The sequence below is a fragment of the Cataglyphis hispanica genome, chromosome 5 (genome assembly GCF_021464435.1).
Source record: "Cataglyphis hispanica isolate Lineage 1 chromosome 5, ULB_Chis1_1.0, whole genome shotgun sequence".
NCBI classification, from domain to species: Eukaryota; Metazoa; Arthropoda; class Insecta; order Hymenoptera; family Formicidae; genus Cataglyphis; species Cataglyphis hispanica.
In genome coordinates, this window is record NC_065958.1 from 7,980,778 (window position 1) to 8,002,188 (window position 21,411).

Consider the following 21,411-nt stretch of genomic DNA (forward strand, 5'->3'; position numbering starts at 1 on the left):
GTTACTTTTCATGGAATGTCCACAAGCTTTTGTTTGAATCTGATTTCTTTATAAAAAAACTAGAAATTATTGATTTATAGCAACATTTCAGTATGTATAAAAACGGAATTAACGATAAAGTTTTATATATTATTGAAAATGCAATTGTTCATTTCTCTTTGACATAAGATACTTGATTACAGATATCGGGTTATTAATATAAAACATTGTTCTACTTTGGTAATTTACTTCTACTCGTATTCATTATAATGTTAAATCATTGCAATACCCGTCTTTAATGGAACATAGCGTCATATTGCATCTGTCCCTATGGAGAATTGAATGAGGATTAACCGTTTAGTTTCACGGTTCCAATTAAATGCAGATATTCCATGACAGTTTCTGGAATTGATTTAATTACCGCATTTATGTGACTGAGAATATTAAGCGTAAATTTAGATGATTATTAGGTTCCAGTTAGATATTCACGAATATAATATTTAACGCGAAAATGACGAGATGATTATGTTTAACTTTTCTAACTTCTATTTGATTGAAACAGTGACGCATGGAGAAGTACAACTCAAATATTATTAAATAAAATGAGTATCTTTCGTTGGATTTTATTCAGCGCATAGCCGAGTTAATAGCAGGAATATTTCATTGGCTAATTAAAAGATAAGCCATATATTATGGGATTCGTTAGGAAGATTATACTATCGTGGGTTAATTAGTATTCCGCGTATTACTTCCTCCAAAAGGGCGTTACGTTTTTTTCCAAACGGATATCAGTCGATTGCAAAATTAAAATAATTGTCCATCGACGTTAAACGAATGACGTGCAAAGATCGAACAGGGACGAGCGAATTAATTAAATTGTCGATAAAGCAAAAAGCGAAATCGTGCTATCGTCGCGTCGATTGCATGTCATTAACGACGTTGCTGTTTCATTTTATTATCAGACGTACATATCGCATTGTAAATCATAAAATGCACATGTGTGCGAATCGGCGCTGAAATCGTTTCTAGAAAATAGTTCAACGGAAACGGTAATATTTTTGCCTACAGATAATGCGAAAGATATGCGTACAGTATTTTAAAATCTTTTAATTATGTAAATTTTTTTTTCAATTATAAAGAAAGAAAGAATTATATTTTTATTAATCATTAAAAAAAGAATATATACATAATTTTTATAATTTATATAATTTTTTTTTTCATGTTTGTGTACGCACGATTGGTACTTAAAAGAGGATATTTTATATTAAGTTTTAAGAAATTGTTATATCATAAAAAGTCTGTGATAGAAATTTTTGTTAAAAGTTAAATCAGCTTGTTAAAAAATCCATAAAAGTAATAAGCCTTTTAGAACATTATTCTGTATATATAATACCGACTGTATATGTATATATAACTGTATATATCCTGTAATGCTGATTATCATGCATTGTGACGTCAGATCCAGTAAGGCGCATTTGCGTAATTGCACGGTGAACCGCGATAAGAACTTGGGAGCTGCGACAGGTAATGCAAAAACGTTTTGTACTTTGCTTTTTTTTCCGCGCCATCTCCCTAGTGCATCTCTGAACATTTTAATATCTAGCCCGTCACGATGGCGTCTTAAGAAAGTTCCATTAGCGCGAAAAATCTAATTGACATCGTGGATGTGTTCTTAAGACATCGCAACGACATTGATACAAAATTGTTGTTAACTGACAAGTGCAACGAAACGGATTTTATCCGCTTTTAAAAATACTCGGTATTTTAACGCTTTTCTCCTCATAATAAAATTATATCACGGGAATTTTTTTTTTTTTTAAATAAACCACAATTTATTATTGTGGTTTATTTTTTTTAATTTAGAAAAAATAAAATTAAAGTTAGATATTATTATATATTTTAACTTTATTTATTAATTTATTTTATTAATTTTTAATTTTTTTCCTAATAATGATTCCTATAGTCCTAACAATCCCACTTGCTAACCGAATCAATGAAGATTTGAAGAACCCTAATCGCGTGCCCTAAACGCGTGCCTTAATCGCGCGCTCTATTCGTGTGCCCTATTCACGTACTCTATTCACGTACTATAATCGCGTACTTTAATCGTATCTTATGTTACTTTTGCTACGCATTTTAGCCAGTATGAGCCGCCTATTTTGCCTATATCCATTCTTCGGGCCAGTTGGACTTACCTTGCTCCCTCCTGGCCATTTTCTCCAATTGATCTCCAATCAGAGATCGAAAAAGGAGATACATACTCCTTTTATCGCTGGCTATTTATTATCGGCGAATAATCGCAAGATTTTTCTTGCGTTCGTAAGGAGATAGACTCCTTTTGCCAGATAATTATCGCCGGCAGATGAGCGCAAATATTTCACGCTCATTGACGATCATGTGTTTTATGATCATTCGTTGGACATTTATTTTAATATAACTTTATTTTAATTGAGATAAAACCAAATTATCAATAAAGATTTTGATTAAAAAATTATGATAAATTATGATAAATTGTGAAATATATAAATTAGATTAAAATTTATATATTAGTATATAATTTATATAATAATATAATAATACAAAATTAATTTATATAATAATATGTAATTTATAATAAAATAAAATTAATTTACAACATTTATTATCATATTGCAGATAATTTAATTGATTGAGCATTTGGTCTTATATCAATTAAAACAATGTTTAAGAACAATCTACAAACAAATTCTACGATATGGATGAGCTATTAAGAAATTAAGATAAGATCGACACGCGTTATAAGAATAAGTTACTATCATGTATATAATTGATAAAATTACTAACGTTCTTTATTTAATAAATTAGGTCAAATCTGACAAATTGGAAAAAAAGTTTAATTTTAATTTACTTTTGCAATAGATGTATATTAAATATAATGTATATTAAAAGCACTTATTAAAGTTATTGAACTTTACCTGTTTTAGCTCATCCATTTAAAAGCAACGGATTTATCTATAAATCAATCTATAATCTACAATGTATATCTACAATTTCTACAAATCCGTTACTTTAAAAATAAATAAAAATTTGTCACTCACCGGCACTGACGCGCAACAGCGGAGTTGTTGGACTTGAGGCTACGTTGTCTGTAACATAAAAATATACAATCCAAATTATAGCAGCAGAATATAATTAATATTTCATGCGGAATATTTTAAATCCGATGCATACAATACTAGAAGAACAATTTTATAAATTGTAAAAAAGAATTTTTCAAATAACTTTTATAGAATTTATGTGAAAGGCTTTTTTTTAATTTTCTCTTGTTTAATTCATTCAAATAAAGAAACTAAATTAATATGCGCACATATGCGATTTTTAATAATTAATTTACAAATAATAAATACTCACCCTAGGGTTGCTCCGCCGGTGCAGGATGCCTCTCCTAGGCCTCCTCCTCCTCCTCTCAGAATGTCAGTTGCTACGTTGATCTATAACATATAAATAAAAGATCTAAATTATAGCAGCGCTCAAAATAGTTATTAAAAAAAAATTATTATACACATTGAATTTTATATTAAATGCGTATAATAATAGTACAACATATAAAGTTAACAAAATAATTTTATAACATTTGAAAAAAAACATTATTAATAATTCTAATAGTTTGATAATCTAAAAGTAGAAACTTTTACAAGATTATAGATTTTACATAAAAATCTCTTTTTCTCTAATTCTTTTTTGCTTAAATCATATAAATAAAAAACCCAATTAATTGTTCAATTTAAGTTGCACGCAATTAGTAAATAATTAATATATAAATAACAAATTACTTACCACAGGACTGCTCCATCGATGCCCGATGCCTTTCCTAGGCCAACCTCCTCCTCTCAGGTTGATTCACACGCGCGATACTTTCAACGACACTCCCGCACTTTGGAATTTCGGCACGATCGAAACCCCGTTTTACACGAGAATCATACTGCGAATCAGGAATTTACCGATTACTCCGAGCAAAGGAAGACGAAAACGATTGATGGAATCAACGTTCAATTCTTGTCCGCGCTTGTCCTCTTATCAAGTTAATTGATCGTTAACTTTGTAATAATCACAGCGAATTATGCTTCAATATTAGTCACGATCGCGTTTGGCGAAAGAATTCGACTATATATGAAATGTTTCGTAGCACTACTTCATAGTTTGAGTGTCACCGTGTGAATGATAACAAGGCCGTAATATGTAAACAATAACGCGTTTACGTCACCAAGGCCTTCCCTTCTTTTTATTGTTATTAATAATATGTTGCCGAAGTATTTCACGTACTATGATTATATATATATATATATACGCAAAATATTAAATTATATAAGTATTTTAAATTATAGATTAATTATTTATTAATCGATAGATGTGAATTACGAAATAAGTTTTGTTAAGTTAATTAATCGATCCTGAGATTCGATTATTTATTTACGCGTTCCCAAAATGAATTATATTTAGATCGTCGAAGAATAAAGTACCGGAAGAAATAATAATTCGACTTTACAATATTTAATTTAAATCTAATTTAAATTTAAATAATTAAAGAAATAATTATTACTCACAAAGAGGTAACAACCAAACGATAACTTAATATTTTAGACTTTTATCATTACGTTTCTCTTATTTGAATAAATAAAATAATATTTAATTAAAATTAAAAAAATAAATTACGCATGTCAAAATTAATCATCGCGATTTAATCAACGTATGTAAGGTTAATTATTAATCATATTAAATTATTCTCCGATAATTTACGCGATCGCGTTTGAAAAATTTAACAGTGTCTCGCTTTTAGAAAAGAATTGCGTTTAAAAAAGAAATTTGACAGAGTGTCTCGCGTTCTATTACTTTACTGTTCGAGGGTCGCCGTGCGAATGATAAGCCATAAGTAAGACGTCAACAATAGCGCGCCAATGTTTATATCACCAAGGCCGAATACCATGTTATTGAAAATTTGATGTTGAAACATTTTACGTATTATACATACATACACACACATACCTATATATATATACCTATATGATTAATTTTGACATGCGTAATTTATTTTTTAATTTTAATTAAATATTATTTTATTTATTCAAATAAGAGAAACGTAATGAAAAAAGTCTAAAATATTAAGTTATCGTTTGGTTGTTACCTCTTTGTGAGTAATAATCATTCCTTTAATTATTTAAATTTAAATTAGATTTAAATTAAATATTGTAAAGTTGAATTATTATTTCTTCCGGTATTTTATTGTTCGGTTCTTCGACGATCTAAATATAATTCATCTTGGGAACGCGTAATTAAATAATCGAATCTCAGGATCGATTAATTAACTTAACAAAACTTATTTCGTACATACACATACCTACATACGTATATATATATATATATATATATATATATATATATATATATATATATATATACATATATATATATATATACATATATAGAATAATTTAATATGATTAATAATTAATCTTACATACGTTAATTAAATCGCGATGATTAATTTTGACATGCGTAATTTATTTTTTAATTTTAATTAAATATTATTTTATTTATTCAAATAAGAGAAACGTAATGATAAAAGTCTAGAATATTAAGTTATCGTTTGGTTGTTACCTCTTTGTGAGTAATAATCATTTCTCTAATTATTTAAATTTAAATTAGATTTAAATTAAATACACATACCTACATACGTATATATACGTATATATACGTATGTAGGTATGTGCGTGTATGTTATAGTACGTAAAATGTTTCAACTTTAAATTATCAATAACATGGTATTCGGCCTTGGCGATATAAACATTGGCGCGCTATTGTTGACGTATTACTTATGGCTTATCATTCGTACGGCGACCCTCGAACAGTAAAGTAATAGAACGCGAGACACTCTGTCAAATTTCTTTTCTAAACGCGATTCTTTTCTAAAAGCGAGACATTGTTAAATTTTTCAAACGCGATCGCGTAAATTATCGGAGAATAATTTAATATGATTAATAATTAACCTTACATACGTTAATTAAATCGCGATGATTAATTTTGACATGCGTAATTTATATATATCTCAATAAATTATTATTTTCGAGTGTTAACTAATAAATTATGAGAAATACTTTCCGGCATTGTAATATTTACTATTAATAATCGTGGCTGTTTATCACACATGTTTGATTGTTTGATATAATAATTTATAATCTGCAAATTTTGAAGACTGAAGTGTAGAATAGAGCTCCACGTGGAGGTTTAAACGAAATTAGCTTCCGCGCAAGCTGCCACCAAGAGCTTCAATTAAACGTTACCTATTCAAACGCTCGACGAACGTACAGTTCGCTCGTCGTCGGGTTAGATCCCAGTTTGATAGATGTGCCCAATTTTCCGGAAGCCGGTTCATCGACGCGGCGCTGCAGTATCCACTCCGATATATTTACTCCTTTTTTTTTTCCCCGTCTCTCTCCCTTTCCTTTCATCCGTTTTTGCTTCCTTTCTTCTTTTTTCATTACGCGTGTCTCCGCGATGCACACCGGGTGTCACCAGTGTCAATTCGCGCGGAAACTGCAGTTGAAAAATATCTCGCTGTGACCCGTCGATCGTCGACCCAGATGGGAATCGAGTCCCGGTTGAAATCGTTCTCGAGATTGCAGCCTTCAATTCGTGCGTGTCAAAAATTGAAGAGGGTTGGGAGGAAGGAGAGGTTTGAAAAGGTAGTGTACGACCGTCGTTGACAGGCGGACAGTTTCAGATTAAGACAACGCCATGGCGAACGGAAACGAAAGATATTTCACGGATTTCATAGTTGCTATCGTATGTTACTTCTCCGGAAGAACATTTTTTAGTTTCGAATGTTTTCTATCATCGATTTAGATACAAGTGAGATATATATATATACTTTCTATAATATTTATTATTAATAGTAATATTTGTTTTTGCTTTGTATATTAATATGAAATAGTTTCCATACAATATTAAAACCCACTACTAATGTCATCAATTAAGTTTTAAATATTTAATGAGATTTTGTGTAATATTAATTTTACCAATATTGATTATGACTATCAACTAGGAATTAGTTGTGTTAGCTTAAATTATATTTTGAGAGTCGTCAATTATAAAAATAAATCATGTAATTATTTGCAATCATAAATTAATTGACATTTTAATAAATCTTATTTTTTATGGAGAAAAATTTCTCTTTTGAAATTTGCGTTAATGGAAGCTTTTGTCTAATTTTATATCGATGAAAAATGTAGAATAAAGTATGGCTGGGTGTGTAATTGCGAAGCATACATAGTGTTTTAAAAAGAGCAAAACAAATCCTATTGTTCTTGCCGTGATGCCAGCGAATATTTCTTAATTCACTCCGCATCGGCGCCGATTTATTTTCATTGGCGCATGCATTGCATGTCGGCGCTCCGACATACTCGTATACCACCGTTGTACATGGAAACTCGTATATAAATCATTTCTATCCACGCGCAGACTGCAATTCACGTCATAGCGATGACGAAACACCGCGAATGCATTCTCCCTCTGTCGCGCGAATGCTCTTCATTTCCATAAAAAGAACCAAGTTCCCTAAAATTGAAAAAAAAACTTCTTACCTTTTTAACTTATATTTTCAGAAATACATTTAGATTATTTCTGCCATTCAAATAATTTATATTTTACAAGAAATTTTTACTAAAAATTGTATTTTACATGCCGATAAAAGACTTAATTTAAATATTTATGATTTTTTTCGAATAAGAAAGAAAATGCACATCATGTGCTTTACTAAATATCATTATGCATTCTTCAATATATTATTTTTTTCCAATATATTATTTTTTAGAAGATAATGAACGCGCTTTATCTTACTTTATCACAATATCTTTCAATCTCGTTCTTAAGGATCTAAGGAGGTTTTCTCCTGCTTGTTGCAGGATCTTCAGTCGGAAATCGAAACGCACCGAGACGTTTACGCATCTTTGAACGGCACCGGACGAAAATTACTCAGCTCATTAGCGAGTCAAGATGACGCTGTTATGCTGCAACGTCGATTGGATGAAATGAACCAGAGATGGCATCATCTAAAGGCAAAGAGCATGGCAATCAGGTAAGTGCAAAAATCCATATTTTTCGCCGTTATTAACATTGTTTATTAATATAAAAATTAAAGATTATAAACAAGAGACTATGAAATACTATGGCGGTGAATATGTAAGGCGCACGATGATATTTATAACAGTGATATTCTCGCTCGTAGTATCGCAAAAGACAGTTTTCGCGTACGAAATGGCGTCGTAAATCAACGCGTTGAAAAAGGCCAACCCGGACTGGCTTTTTCGTCGAAAGAATAACTTGGAAGCGCACGAGGCATTCACAGCGCGAAAGCGCAAAAATTCCTGATTCTCTCGCGCACGTACAATCTCGCACCTCAATAATTCTTCAAAAAAAAGAGAGAGAGAGAGAGAGAGAGAGAGAGAGAAATAGAAAAAATATATACGCATTGTACAAAATCGCGAATCGTGCCGTAACAGTGGGAAAAGTTTCGGATTTTGACGATGCGAACAATTTCAGAGATTCTTCTGCGGAATAGATTAGCGAGAGAGGGTGAATAGTTAACTTTGAGCTTTTCGCATCCTCGACATATCGTTCTACTTTAATAGCGTTCCAATTACGTATTATAATAATGTCTACTGTACGAAACATAGAAATGGTCGCGTGTGAAAAGAAAAATTGCGAGCTTCTAAAGATTTTGTTATTACAAATTGATTTGTTGATTCGAATGAAAATATATATGAGGAAGAAAATGAAAATATATAAAATAATTTTAATTATAATAAGCTACTTTTGCACGGTTTTAATAACGCCGAAAGTAATTTATTGTGTAAAACAATCGGAAAGCAATCTTGGAAAGCAATCGTACATACTATATGTATATGAAATTTAAATCTCGTTTTTGTTCGCGAGTTTGTTCAGCTTGCGCTCGGTTCATAGGAAATCCTCACAGGATTTTCCGGTGGAAACTTGGAGAATTCGTGATCCAATTTAGCCTCAAACGTAGCGTAAACTTCTCTTCGACTGTTCGACTATGCAACTGTGGACTGCTAGAAAGTACGTCGAACTTTCGCGAAAACCACATCCCAGGGCATTGATGGTGAAGCTATATAGCTTAACATGTGTTATTTTTATTTTGCTCGTTTCATGTTATGCTCATCTAAACTGCGACATTGTTGAGCATTGAAAGAAAATGTTGGATGTAAGCTTTGTCTCCATGAAAAATTTACGCTGAAATCCTTCTAAAATGTATCTGTAGGAATGTGAGGAAAATTCTTCTTTTTCTCGAAGAAAAAAGGGGAAACATTTATATCTAAATAAATAACTTTATCTTTACAAAAGTTTTTCATTATTTTTTTTTTCATTAATTATTTGCATTAAATATTTGGTATATATATATATATATATATATATATATATATATATATATATATCTAATACATTACATGTTATTTGTATTAATTTAATCTTAGTCGCGCTATTCATAGACGAGCATATACATTAATCCATGTACAATTACAATTTAAATATTTACAGTAAACGTGAGTGCAGAATCGATCGACCATTAATAATGATCTAGCGCTGAGTATTGATTAAACGAAACGGCTCTTATCACAAAAGACGTAAATGGGTCGGTTCACGCAAAACTGCTCAAAATCTCGGCCATATGACCGATCGATCGATTAACGCTTTTTGGAAACTTTCACGGCAAATCCATTTCCGAGAACTTTACCATAGTCGGTCGTAATCGGATTCCCAGCGAAAACTTTATAGCGGTGTGTGTTAATTCTGGGCTCGAACATCGATTCTGAGATCCGCCGTAAACTTTGCTCGGACAACTATGCAACGGTGCGTTGTTGAAGAAGGGTGTCTGAATATTTTCGGGTAGAAAGTCTATGCTTTAATGATGTACGTGAAGTTCTTATCGATTTGTCAGTAATGCGACTCGCGAACAATTTCTGACATTCTTCATTCATTCGTGGAATTTTGATTTCTTAATAACACGAATTCGTTATGAAATCTTAGATTGTGGCGCTATTAATCTATGTTGATCGCGCACTGCACTGACGAAATGTATTTCTAATAATCTAGACTGACGAAGAAAATATTAATTTATGATGTTATTTATTTAATCTCTTAATTTTAAGTTTAGTATTAATTTCATCTGACTTTCTGCACGCACTCTATTTACGAAAGAATAAGTTTAAAAATGTTAGATGTTTGAATTGGGATCTCAATTTTATCTCGTAATATAAACAAAGGAACTAGGATATAGATAAAAACGAGATTTCTTAAAGTGGATATATTTATTTTACTTAGTTTTATTAAACAATCTAACCGGGATTGAAATTGCCCGCGAACTAGATTATTGTATTTGGATCGAGTACGTCACTTTGAGTATATCGTCGAATGATATAAGATGATTTAAGATTTTATTTCAAAGAAATTCATTTTTTCTTTTTCTCTATCTTCGGTATGTGCGAATAAATCGTTTATCTCTCTCTGAAAGAAATATTATTGTTTATCAATTTTTAATATCTAATAGTATTATCAATTTTTTATACATATTCGAAAAAGGAGAGAGATTTTTTGTTTAATTATTTTATTTAGAAATAAATATCTTTGCTAATCGCAAGTCAAAGCATCTGTCAGTACAGAAAATAGGTACGACAGCATAAAGTCAGCATTGAGGTCAATCCCGATAAAAGACCGCGCAATCGGTCTCCATTAATTAATCCGAATTACGGCCAGGAGCTTAATTACCCATGAGATATTTGTGCAGGATGCGAACAACGAGAGCGTTCTGCACGTATAGATGAATAGAAGTTCGCCGACCAATATTTATCAGTAGGTACCTATATTGACTCTTTATTCTCCTTCTCCGTCCGTCAATTTGTATCTATCGCCCGGTCTCTCTCACTCCCGCCCTTTTTCTCTCTCTCTCTCTCTTTTATATATATATATATATATATATATCTTTTCCAAATTACCCAGCACTTTAGTGGTTATCCCGCAATCAAGCCGCAAATACCAAAGTCGATAATTCGACGAACGAATTCGCTTTTGGCACTGATTTCAACGAGGTCGTCGGAATATACGGCCAATGTTATTTGTGAGAAAATTTTTTGGATTAACTTGACTGTTGTGGCGAATGTGCTTGACAGCAGTTTTGTTCTCTAAGAATTGAATGTCTAACCATATGATACGAATATAATAAATCATTTTGTCACAGATTCCTCAGATGTTGGCGAATTTGCGCTTTAATTAAAATATCATTATTTAATTATGATATTATTCTTAACATTCTGAAAATTGAATAAATGTAGGAATTATAAATGCGAATGGGCAATTACATCTCTAATCACGTTCAAAGGGATCATATTTTAGATTCAGTAATAAAAAGTATTAAAAAGAAATTTGATTTCTTTTTGAAACACATAATAATAAATAATTTGAAAAATGCGTCATTTTATAATATCCATTGAAATTGTTGCAAATTTTTTATGTCAAGTTTATCAAAATCTATGGCTGAGAGACGCTCTATGTACAACAGGAATATGCTCTTTGCGGAAATGCAGCTCGAAGTAAACATCGCGATGACTTATCAAAATGCACGTTAAGTGGATTTCGTGATCGATGCAGCCGTCGTTGTCGCACTACTCTCGACGTAGATTAACGAGGATAAAAGTCCGGTTTCAGCCGACTTTTCGCCATCGTTACATCCGCGCACGAGCAATATTTTTTTATTTTCACAAGATACGGCAACGGCCGTAAAATCAATACCAAGAGAAGTAATTAGTTACCTCGACACGCACGCGGCCGCGGCAACGGCGACAGCATCCGGCGGTCGGATACGCGGACTTTTCGAACTTGTCCAACATCCGGCGGTACTTTCCCGACGCGCATTGGCATCCGGACAAATAAAGGTTCACGAATCGCGCGAGTATTTGTAGGCGATGACACCGACACATACCACACACCGTACAATTCGAATTGCGCGGACTCGTGTAACAATTGCTGGCGCGGTTTATCCCAAATGACCTATTGTTTGTGGCGAAAAATTGCGCGTTACCTCGAAAAAATTGGCGCGTGTACGGATTTCAGCTAAAAAATTATTACGTCGCGCAAAATTATACCGACGATTAACGGTGATACTGTACACTGATATATCTTTATTGGTGTATCTGTGTTTGGAGAATTGCTTGTGTTTCGAGGAAATATTTTTATATCCTATATAAATTTAAAAATTCTTGAAACACTGAATTCTATGCCCTATATAAATTTAAAAATTCTCGAAACGCTGAATTTTATGCACGCTCGACTTGTTTATAACTCTACGATGACAAATAGTGTGACTGCCAATTAATATTTTTTTCCGCGTTTTTCCATGGCGGCAACGAAATTGCGAATTTATTTACTAGCCAGCTGACGCGAGATTCAACAGTTCGATGGAAAACACGGTGAGATGAAAAAGGATTCGAGTGGCTGCGAGGCATAAACGTGTCCACGCTCCATCGGAACGAATTAATATTCCATCGCGCGAATTAATATTCCATCCTTCGAAGCGTCGATGTGTCAACGCGAAAAATTCGAAAGGCAGATGAGGACACGCTTGTTGTGTTTGCAAATGAAATCGCTCGCCTTCTCCGAAAGCTAGAGTTTACAAGGCGAGTGCATCGGCGAGTGCACACAAGAAGGGGCAAGTCCTGCAGACGAAGGTGCGCACTAAGCTAAGACGCTGTGAAGTCTAAGACTTGACATTGCCCAAAGCGAAGGTCGTTAACGGGGAGACATGAATCGGGAGGAATAATTATGGGTGTCTCAGCTGTTCAAGCAGGCGCGTGTATTACTGGCGCGTTTAGATAGCGCGCAGCGGTGCGTTCACGCGTGCGTAGCGAGCGCACCAAAGCGGATGAAGCGTCGAGAAATGCAACGATGCATATTCACTATCCTTGTGCACGCTCAAAGATATCGTTGGATAAGACTTTGAGTCCGGAGACTCCGGCGAAGTGAGTTTCAAATGGACCGCTTGTCTAATCGCTACAAGAAACGCGTCTTTGCGTACTTATCACGGAGCGCAGTGCAGTCATTATTTTCGTCAGGATTATTTACTGTGCAGGTCTTTACGATCGTAATAGTTTGCTCTTTTGCCTAATTAATATCGGATTTCTCTCTAATAGACGCTAATAGGAAAAGGAACAATCCTTCAATTTATCAATAAAGAGAAAAATATTATCTTTCATCGTTTATAAGATTTATCATATATTCAATTTGACGTAAAATAATGATGTAAATATTTGCCAATTATATTTGCCTATGTAAACAGAAAAAAATGCACATATACATTTTTAAGCAAATTTATATCATTATCTTTAAAGAGTATGAGAATCGATAATCTTGATTCTACAAATACCTGATGAAACAATAGATCAAAATAATTTGCAATTTGTGATTAGTGACGTTTTTCTACAAGCAAAATTGACGGAGAGAACTTTATCTCGAGATAATAATTTCAAGCTAGATCGGCTGAACGTCGTATATCTGCAGCCGTTCTCACGTATCTCGCGGACGGATAAGTCGCGACGGCAAAAATTCGCCGCGACACATGACAACACGGAACACGACGTTTGATCCATCACCGAACCCGAACTGACAGCCAGATAATCGCCGAGTGATGAATTGCCGTTGAGTCTTATCAGCTGACTCCCCCGCGCATCCACGCTCATTCGCTTGCTCCGAACGAAACAGCAGAATCTGGAGTTTGTCACATACCGTTCGCTCGCTTCTTGTTCGATTCTTGGCTTCTCTCTCTTTCTTGATAGTAGCAAATCGAAGATTATTTTTACGTGATATCGCAAGTGTGGTCGGGAAGACGTGAGGACGATGGCGCTCGATATCGAAACGTACGACCGGAGAGCAGGAAATTTGTTGGAGTCGTTCAACGGGCACGAAGAAGCAGACGAATGCGAAAAAGCAGAGAGAGAGAGAAAGCGGAATCGGCTCGCTGATTTCCCACAAAACTCGAGGCAATGCCTTCGTGACCAGAACGCGAGAATGCGAGACGGAAAAGCGAACCATACATAAAGATGGAGAATTGTTGGCGATAGTAAGCGAAGGGGGAACGACACTTATGGTTCTGGCGTTGAAAAGTTTTATCACGGTATATGTGATGAAATAAAAAAAAAACGGCTATAGGTCTTAATCAATAGAATCGTATTTTCAATTGTATTTTTAGGTAAAGCTTATTAAGCTATGCGAAATTTTTCTATCATTTTCTTCTACTTGCATTTAAAAAAAGAATAATAAGTTATCTCAATTTTTTTTTTATATTTAGCCTATATATACAATGGTTACTCAACATAATTATATAAAATCTTATTATTTTTTACATAGAAAAGTATATTTAAAAATATATAGCTACACAAAATATATAATCACACTCTAGAAAAAGTAGTCTTATACACACATAATTTGCACGATACATACGAAAGGATTAAGAACGCAGCTGCTGGCTTCGTTGAATAAGGATAAAAATTACGTGGTCTACTAATTTGCATTTACTACCCGTAACATAATGAATCCTATTATTCTCGGATCTGTAACGTAGAAACGCATTTCCAGAACGCACGGCGTTTCCGGCGTTCTCTTCGCGAGCACGACACCGACAACGACGTCGACAAATCTGTCTCGCATCGTCCGAAACTTCCTTCCGGCATTTCCTCTCTAGCCGACTATAACTTATTACCGGTCCCAGTCGGCTCGCAGGAACATATTCCTAACCGGTGTACGGCACGAGCTTAAAGTATGATAAGGTGCAGCTTAATACTAATCTCGAGAAGATACCGTGTTATACTAGGTACCACAGACGGTACCACGCGTTAAATGCAGCGAGCTTTATTCGATACCGCTATGCAAATAACCCAAAGGATCAGTTTATCCAGGGAAACTGTTAAACGATCGTTCGGAGAATCCATTTATCGTTAGGCAAATTTAATATTTGGATGTCTTTAAAAATTTCTTTAGCTTATGTTAATACACGTATATATATATATATATATATATATATATATATATATATATATAAATAATTTTTTACACATATACTTGATATTATAAAAAAAAAATACTTTGTATGCTTACGCTCTCCGTCGTAATTTCAGTTTTCATAAAATAATTTTTACTTGCTTTATTAATGCATTTAAAAAGATATATTTACACGATTATATTTTAATCTATCGATATTATATACATTTATCGCAATGCATTCGTAATGAAAATTATATTTATATATTTTTTATTAATTTTTATTTATTAATTGTTCTTTTTTTTATATTGAAATGTTAAAGCAAATGCACTCGATATTTTGAGGACTAATAGAATAATACGTATGTTAAAGTGCTTATGTTTAGCTTATATAAAAGGCGACAAAAAAATGTGTACGAACCCTGTTGGTATTCGGGTGCGCCCTTATTGCCAGGCATTACATTCTACTCGCACCAGATGCGACACAACGTTTACTTAGTGACTTTAAATCCTGCGTATGCGCCGCAGTACGAATCGAACGACTTCGTATGAGCGCAGGATTTCATTTATGAGAGTAATCGATTGAGGGCAGGATTTTCTCCGTTAATCTCGATTTAAAAGCCGAACAGAGTACGGTCGAGTCGTGCCGAACGTATTACAAATCACGGAAATGGCGCTTTGCTCGCGGAAAAGTTAGTGTACTTGGATTATCGTCGGAAAGCTTTTTCGACACATTCTGTTGTTTCAAAAAATTGGCCACCCATCGGCCGAATATCATTTCGTTGCGAATACAGCTTTGTTTTTGCTTTTACATGTTGTTTATTCAAATAAGATTGTTTTGGTCTGTTGAAAAATTGTAATTTGCATTAAATAGTCATCAATTACCATAAATGACACATTTATTTTATGTGATCTCACGAATCCATAGAAATAAAATATAGGAAGCAGCTATATTCACAAAATATTTTTAAAAAATTGTATTAATAACATGATATATATATATATATATTATTTTTATAATATTTGTAATTTAATTGCATTTAAAAATATCGCGAATATTTAAATTGACAGCGAAGAAATGTTTTAAAAATATTTTTCTTGTAACAAATGTTAATTATTAATTTTTCTGTGTGTAAACACAATTTTCAAATATCGAGAACGCACATTTAGTATAGCTTTGCATGCTATTATTCATACATTTTGTTTGTTTTCCTCTATTTCAGATCTATTTCTCGCGCGATCGCTCATTTTTCACTTTCTTTCACACGAACGCGAGCGTGACTCAATTTGTAACGTTCTCGCAAATGTACGACACAGGTATCCGTTAAAGCTCACCCGTTTTACCTTTTTCGCTCTTGTCCCCGCTCCGGTGTTCCGGGTCCCGCGAGAGGAAATTGGCCGGAAGCGCGCGCGCGCGCGTAACCACTGTCATCGAGCTATCATGCCACGGATACAAATCGCGGGCGATTCCACGGGAGATCGGAATTCGATGGGCAGAGGGCAGGGATCGATGAACGATCCTCCTGGCCCGGGTCTCTGTATGCCCGTTGAGAGATGGACGGGAAGGCGCTGGTGTTCATCGAGCGTGAACGAGCGCGTCCCTTCGTGTCCCGGCCAGCTCAAAATTTTTAATTTCCGGCTGGCTGAAGAAACTCCCCAGCGAAGAGACCCTTTGCTAAGGATGCATCGGGACGCAACATCTGACCCAGCCGCGTATTGTCACGACGACCAAGATTGACGACAATGCCCGTGATTTAAGAAAGAAACGAAATTGGGTGACTGATGTCAGCTTGTATCGGTGAGAAAACGACGAAGAGAAAAATGGTGAGGGGAGAAAATTTCTGATGATTGAAGTTGTTGAGAATAAAAAATTTTCATCTGCTACAGAGGAGGATGCGCTGACGTTTCTTTCTTCTGGATCATTATTGGATTATCCATCTAACATAATTCGCGATTTATCTCCTATCTCAGAATGAAAGAAAAAAAAAAAACGAATTGATTTAATCTATACAAGGAATTCTTCGAAATAAAGCACGTGTGGTTCCGTCTTTTCAGTTTGATTCGCAGTTTACATGGAAACTCAAATATTCAACTGTGGTTAGTTTTGATGCAGTTTTCGGAAACGTAATCAAAAGCGAACATATAATAACGCTGTGAATACTAACTGAGAGATGTGCTTTGCACCGCAATCTCATTGATAACTATGTGTATTAAATCAGCGAGTGATTCAACGAAAATTAAGAGATTTGAATAATGAGTCATAAAAGATAATAATAAAATGGTAATATATTTAAAACGCGTTCTCTTAATTATTTTTTCATTTCATCAATATTATTCGCCTCTGATACTTACAACGCATATATTCCGATTAATATCACTTTCGAAATTACAAACGATCATGGCTGCTTTGCGACCAGTTGGCCACGCGTTGATTTCACTTGCATCTATCAGACATGATCGGAAATCACAAGCGCATTGTTAATGCATAATCGCTCGATCACCCTCGACGAGAAAAAAACTCGAAACCCCTCCAACATATCCGTGGAATCCGCGATCTAACTGCAGGCATCATGTCTGTTCAGTGAGTAATTCTCTGGTCTCTCTCTTTCTCTCTCTCTCTCTCTCTCTCTTGCTCCGGTATTTGCGTTCTCATTAGGAAATGCCACAAACCGATTCAAACAGTTCCGATCTACCACCGTGCTAATCCGCAAAATGGATTAACCACATGCCTCTTTCGACCATTTTAGTAATCGATATCTACGGACGCTTCATATAATCAGAAAATGCTCTTAAAGGCGCGATATTAATCCAGACGTTGCCGCGCTAATGATGTCTCATGTTCGGTGGATTCATTATAAAGGTTCGTGGAATTTAAGTTCTCATTAGAAATCGATACTGAAGTCTGAGAAGAGTGAATGATAATTTCTTAACTAACGTAACTCGCAGGATTTGTACTACATGACAAGTGTCTGAAAATATAATTAATTTTTCTTTTTTTTTTTTTTTTTTTTTTAAACTGGCCGAAATAAACTCTGTTAATATTAATTAATTCAATTTTTTTTTTAAACCTAGAGTTTACATAATGGATACTTTTTAGAAATAGATAAATTTTGAGGAAAAAAGAAAGCTTGTCTAAACTATTAATTTTGTAATACTATTAATTTTACAAAATGCGTATCAAAATCCTCGCTTTTATCATATTTTGATAAAATCGTGCGGGAAAGGATGGATATGTAAATATGAGAAAACATCAGCAAAATTATTTCAGCTGCGTGGCCGATTGTGATACTACACGTGCGGAGGTTACAACTCATAGGATCGCGACAAAATATGCGTTATTGTTATTTGTACAAATACGCTCGCAACGTTACTGCTAAACTCGTTTTACGAGCGAAAAGTTTGTATCGCGCCTCTCCACGAACGACACGCGTATCGTACGAACCATTGGTAAGATTTATTTAATTTCATAAATTTTATGCATATCTGCGATAATACGCATATTATTATGTTATCAATTTTGTTTTGTTTGGAAATCTTGGGCAGTTGCCATCATGAATTGAACAATATTATTTTTTCTTTTCATCGTCGATTTGTCCCTCGGACAAATATCTTTGATCTTTCGAATAATCGAAAGCATTTGTTCGCTAAAACATTGAAAAATATGCGCGGAGCATGACAAAGGTTACATCCATCTCATACATAACGTTCCATCTCATACATAATGGATCTGTAACGGTACGTAAAATAATACGTGGTACCAACACTGGCAGCTGTGAAACAATAGTAAACTCATACGTAAACCAGAGCTTTATCGGAATTGCTATCGAACGGACTACATAACTTACTAAATACGTACCAAGTAGTCGATTCTAACGCAACAACCCGATAGTGGATTTGGTAATGTTCTGCAGCAGCTTGAAATTTGTTTGAAACTATTAATCCTTTTAGAGATAAATAACGGCACACACAATTTAGATCTATTTTACATTTATTATATTTTATTTTACCTTACATTTATTACATTCTATTTTACGTTTATTATATTTATTAATATTGATAAATTGACTAAGTCTCAGTAATTTATCATACATCCAATTAATTCAGAATAAATTTATTTTCTTTCCTTTATTAGAACATATTTTTATGGAGAGATTTATGGAGATCGAGACCAAAGAAATCTTGCATATTGTTTGAAAAGAAGTGGTGTCAAGATATTTTGTCCTAATTCTTAGATAATTTATATGTACAAATGATAACTTTTTTATCTATCTATTTTAAGTTTTTTTTTTTTAGAATATTGCTAAAAAGTTTAAAGGTTGATTCAATTTCAATGTTCAATTCTGCAACGGACGCAGCGCAAAGTTGTATCTCGAAAATGCAGAGAAATAGAGAGAGAGAGAGAGAGAGAGAGACTAACGCGACACTAATGGCGACGTTGTTGCTGTTGTTTATTGTAGAAGTTTGGGCCGATTTTGCGCGACAAGTCGACCTTACTCAGATTGGGATTGTACCGGCAAATTGTTCCCTCGAGTTGAATTATAACGTTCTGCCCGTTCGTGGCAATTCCATTTGCTCGCTTTATTACGTTAACTAGACGACAACGAGGACGAGGATGAGACCGATGACGACGATGCAGATGCCGTCCACAACGAGCCGCCGCCGGCACAATAGATCAAAGGGTTTTATCGAATGAATATCTGCGTTTACTATAATGCGGTTTGCCGAGTCGGTAACAACTATACTAGGGTCTATCGTGAAACGATGGCGCAATGAGTACGAATGAATTTTTGCGATATTCGGTCAGAATCTCCTTGGTCCTCGGAATGCAGCGAGGTAGATGTTTATCGGCGTTTAAAAAAAAAAAGGATAAGAGGTTGAAACACGGTAACATTTCGTTCTGTAAGGGCGACGTGTCGCGAATAACGAATGCGCTCTGCGATGGATCAGTTTTGTAGTTCACAATTGTTTTTACAGTGACAGAGTTCTCCTATACAAGGACAAGGTTGGAAAACTAATACTCATTATTTATTTATTTATTTATTAAAGAATAAACTGATAAGAAAATATATAATAAAAGTAAGATTTAAGGAAGCTTTATTATGCATACTGACGAGATAAGACCTTAGCCAATTGAATGAATTATAAGCCGAATATAAATTTATTTTTATTTTATTGATATGTAACTTGAGTATGATATTTTCAAATATCACGAATATAAGTCAGCGCGTTTAATTTAACAGACAATGAGAAGAATTTATTCAAAGATGAATGAAATGTAATAATAAATATTGATATCCATCCATATCCATATCATTACGTCCGTAAGCGCATTTGTATCGATTAACTTATATTTAATATTGTTCTCGTGAAAGATGTTTTGTCGGTACTACATTACTACGCGAAATATTTATGGCCGAATCTCGCATTCGTCGCTATTTCAATAGTAATTTTATCTAGAGGCGAAATTTATTTATAACGTCGACTAATTCAACGCGAACCACATGGCGGACTGCCGATGTTATCGAGAGATCGATGGCCACAATGAATTTTGATAGCTCCCTACGGAATCACATTGACTATCAGGATTTAATACATTTCTCGCTTGTTAGAATAGAATGAAAAAGCGAAAATATATGAAGCAAATAGAAATCGTCATATATTTTGAAACTTCTATAATTAATCAATCGTCGCGTTAATAATATCACTATATAATTTTTTAATTCTTTATTATTACATAACATTTTTATTATTACATAATGTAACTTGTATTAGTTATGATTTATAGAAACGATTGAAAATAGATTATTCTTAAATAATGTCTGGTAGAATTATCATTTACAATAGAAACCGTGATAAGATTCTTTTGAATTATAAATTTATAATAATTTATAATTTAGAATAGAAAAAACTCGCGAAATTTTGAAAATATTTCGTGATCTAATAAAAGTAAATCTGAATGGTTTTGTTTCAGCAGCGTAAACGTTACATCTTTTTATCAAATCGATTGTCACACGTGAAATGTATATTATTATATATTCATAAATTCATATGCCCTTATACGTTTTGCAGAAACTTACAGTCTTCGATCGCATAAATGCGGAATACAATGGAAACCGTATTGCAGATTTCCATGGAGACTACTAGTATTCATGAAAATCTGTCTCTCAATGAATTTCAGTGATTTCGATAGTAAAATATAACAGATGTGGAATAATATTTTCTCATAAATTCTCATTATTATGCTCAATGTTTCAGTTTATTATTATTTTGCAATCAGCATATTATCTCTTTATATAAAAATCTCTATATTATCCTTTTTTCTATATTTCCGATATAAAGGCTATTATAATTGGC

At 33.7% G+C, this 21,411-nt stretch overlaps 1 protein-coding gene across 10 annotated transcripts in view; it reads left to right on the forward strand.

Moving 5' to 3' along the window:
• The window catches only part of LOC126849941 (dystrophin-like), a 392,976-nt gene that overhangs the window by 298,343 nt on the left and 73,222 nt on the right, over positions 1-21,411 (forward strand). For 9 of the 10 annotated variants that reach the window (XM_050592384.1, XM_050592380.1, XM_050592375.1 and 6 more), the window contains one exon: positions 7,917-8,089. In XM_050592384.1, coding sequence (XP_050448341.1) covers positions 7,917-8,089 — 173 coding nt within the window. The remainder of the gene's footprint in view (positions 1-7,916; positions 8,090-21,411) is intronic. The other variant, XM_050592377.1, reaches the window with a different exon arrangement.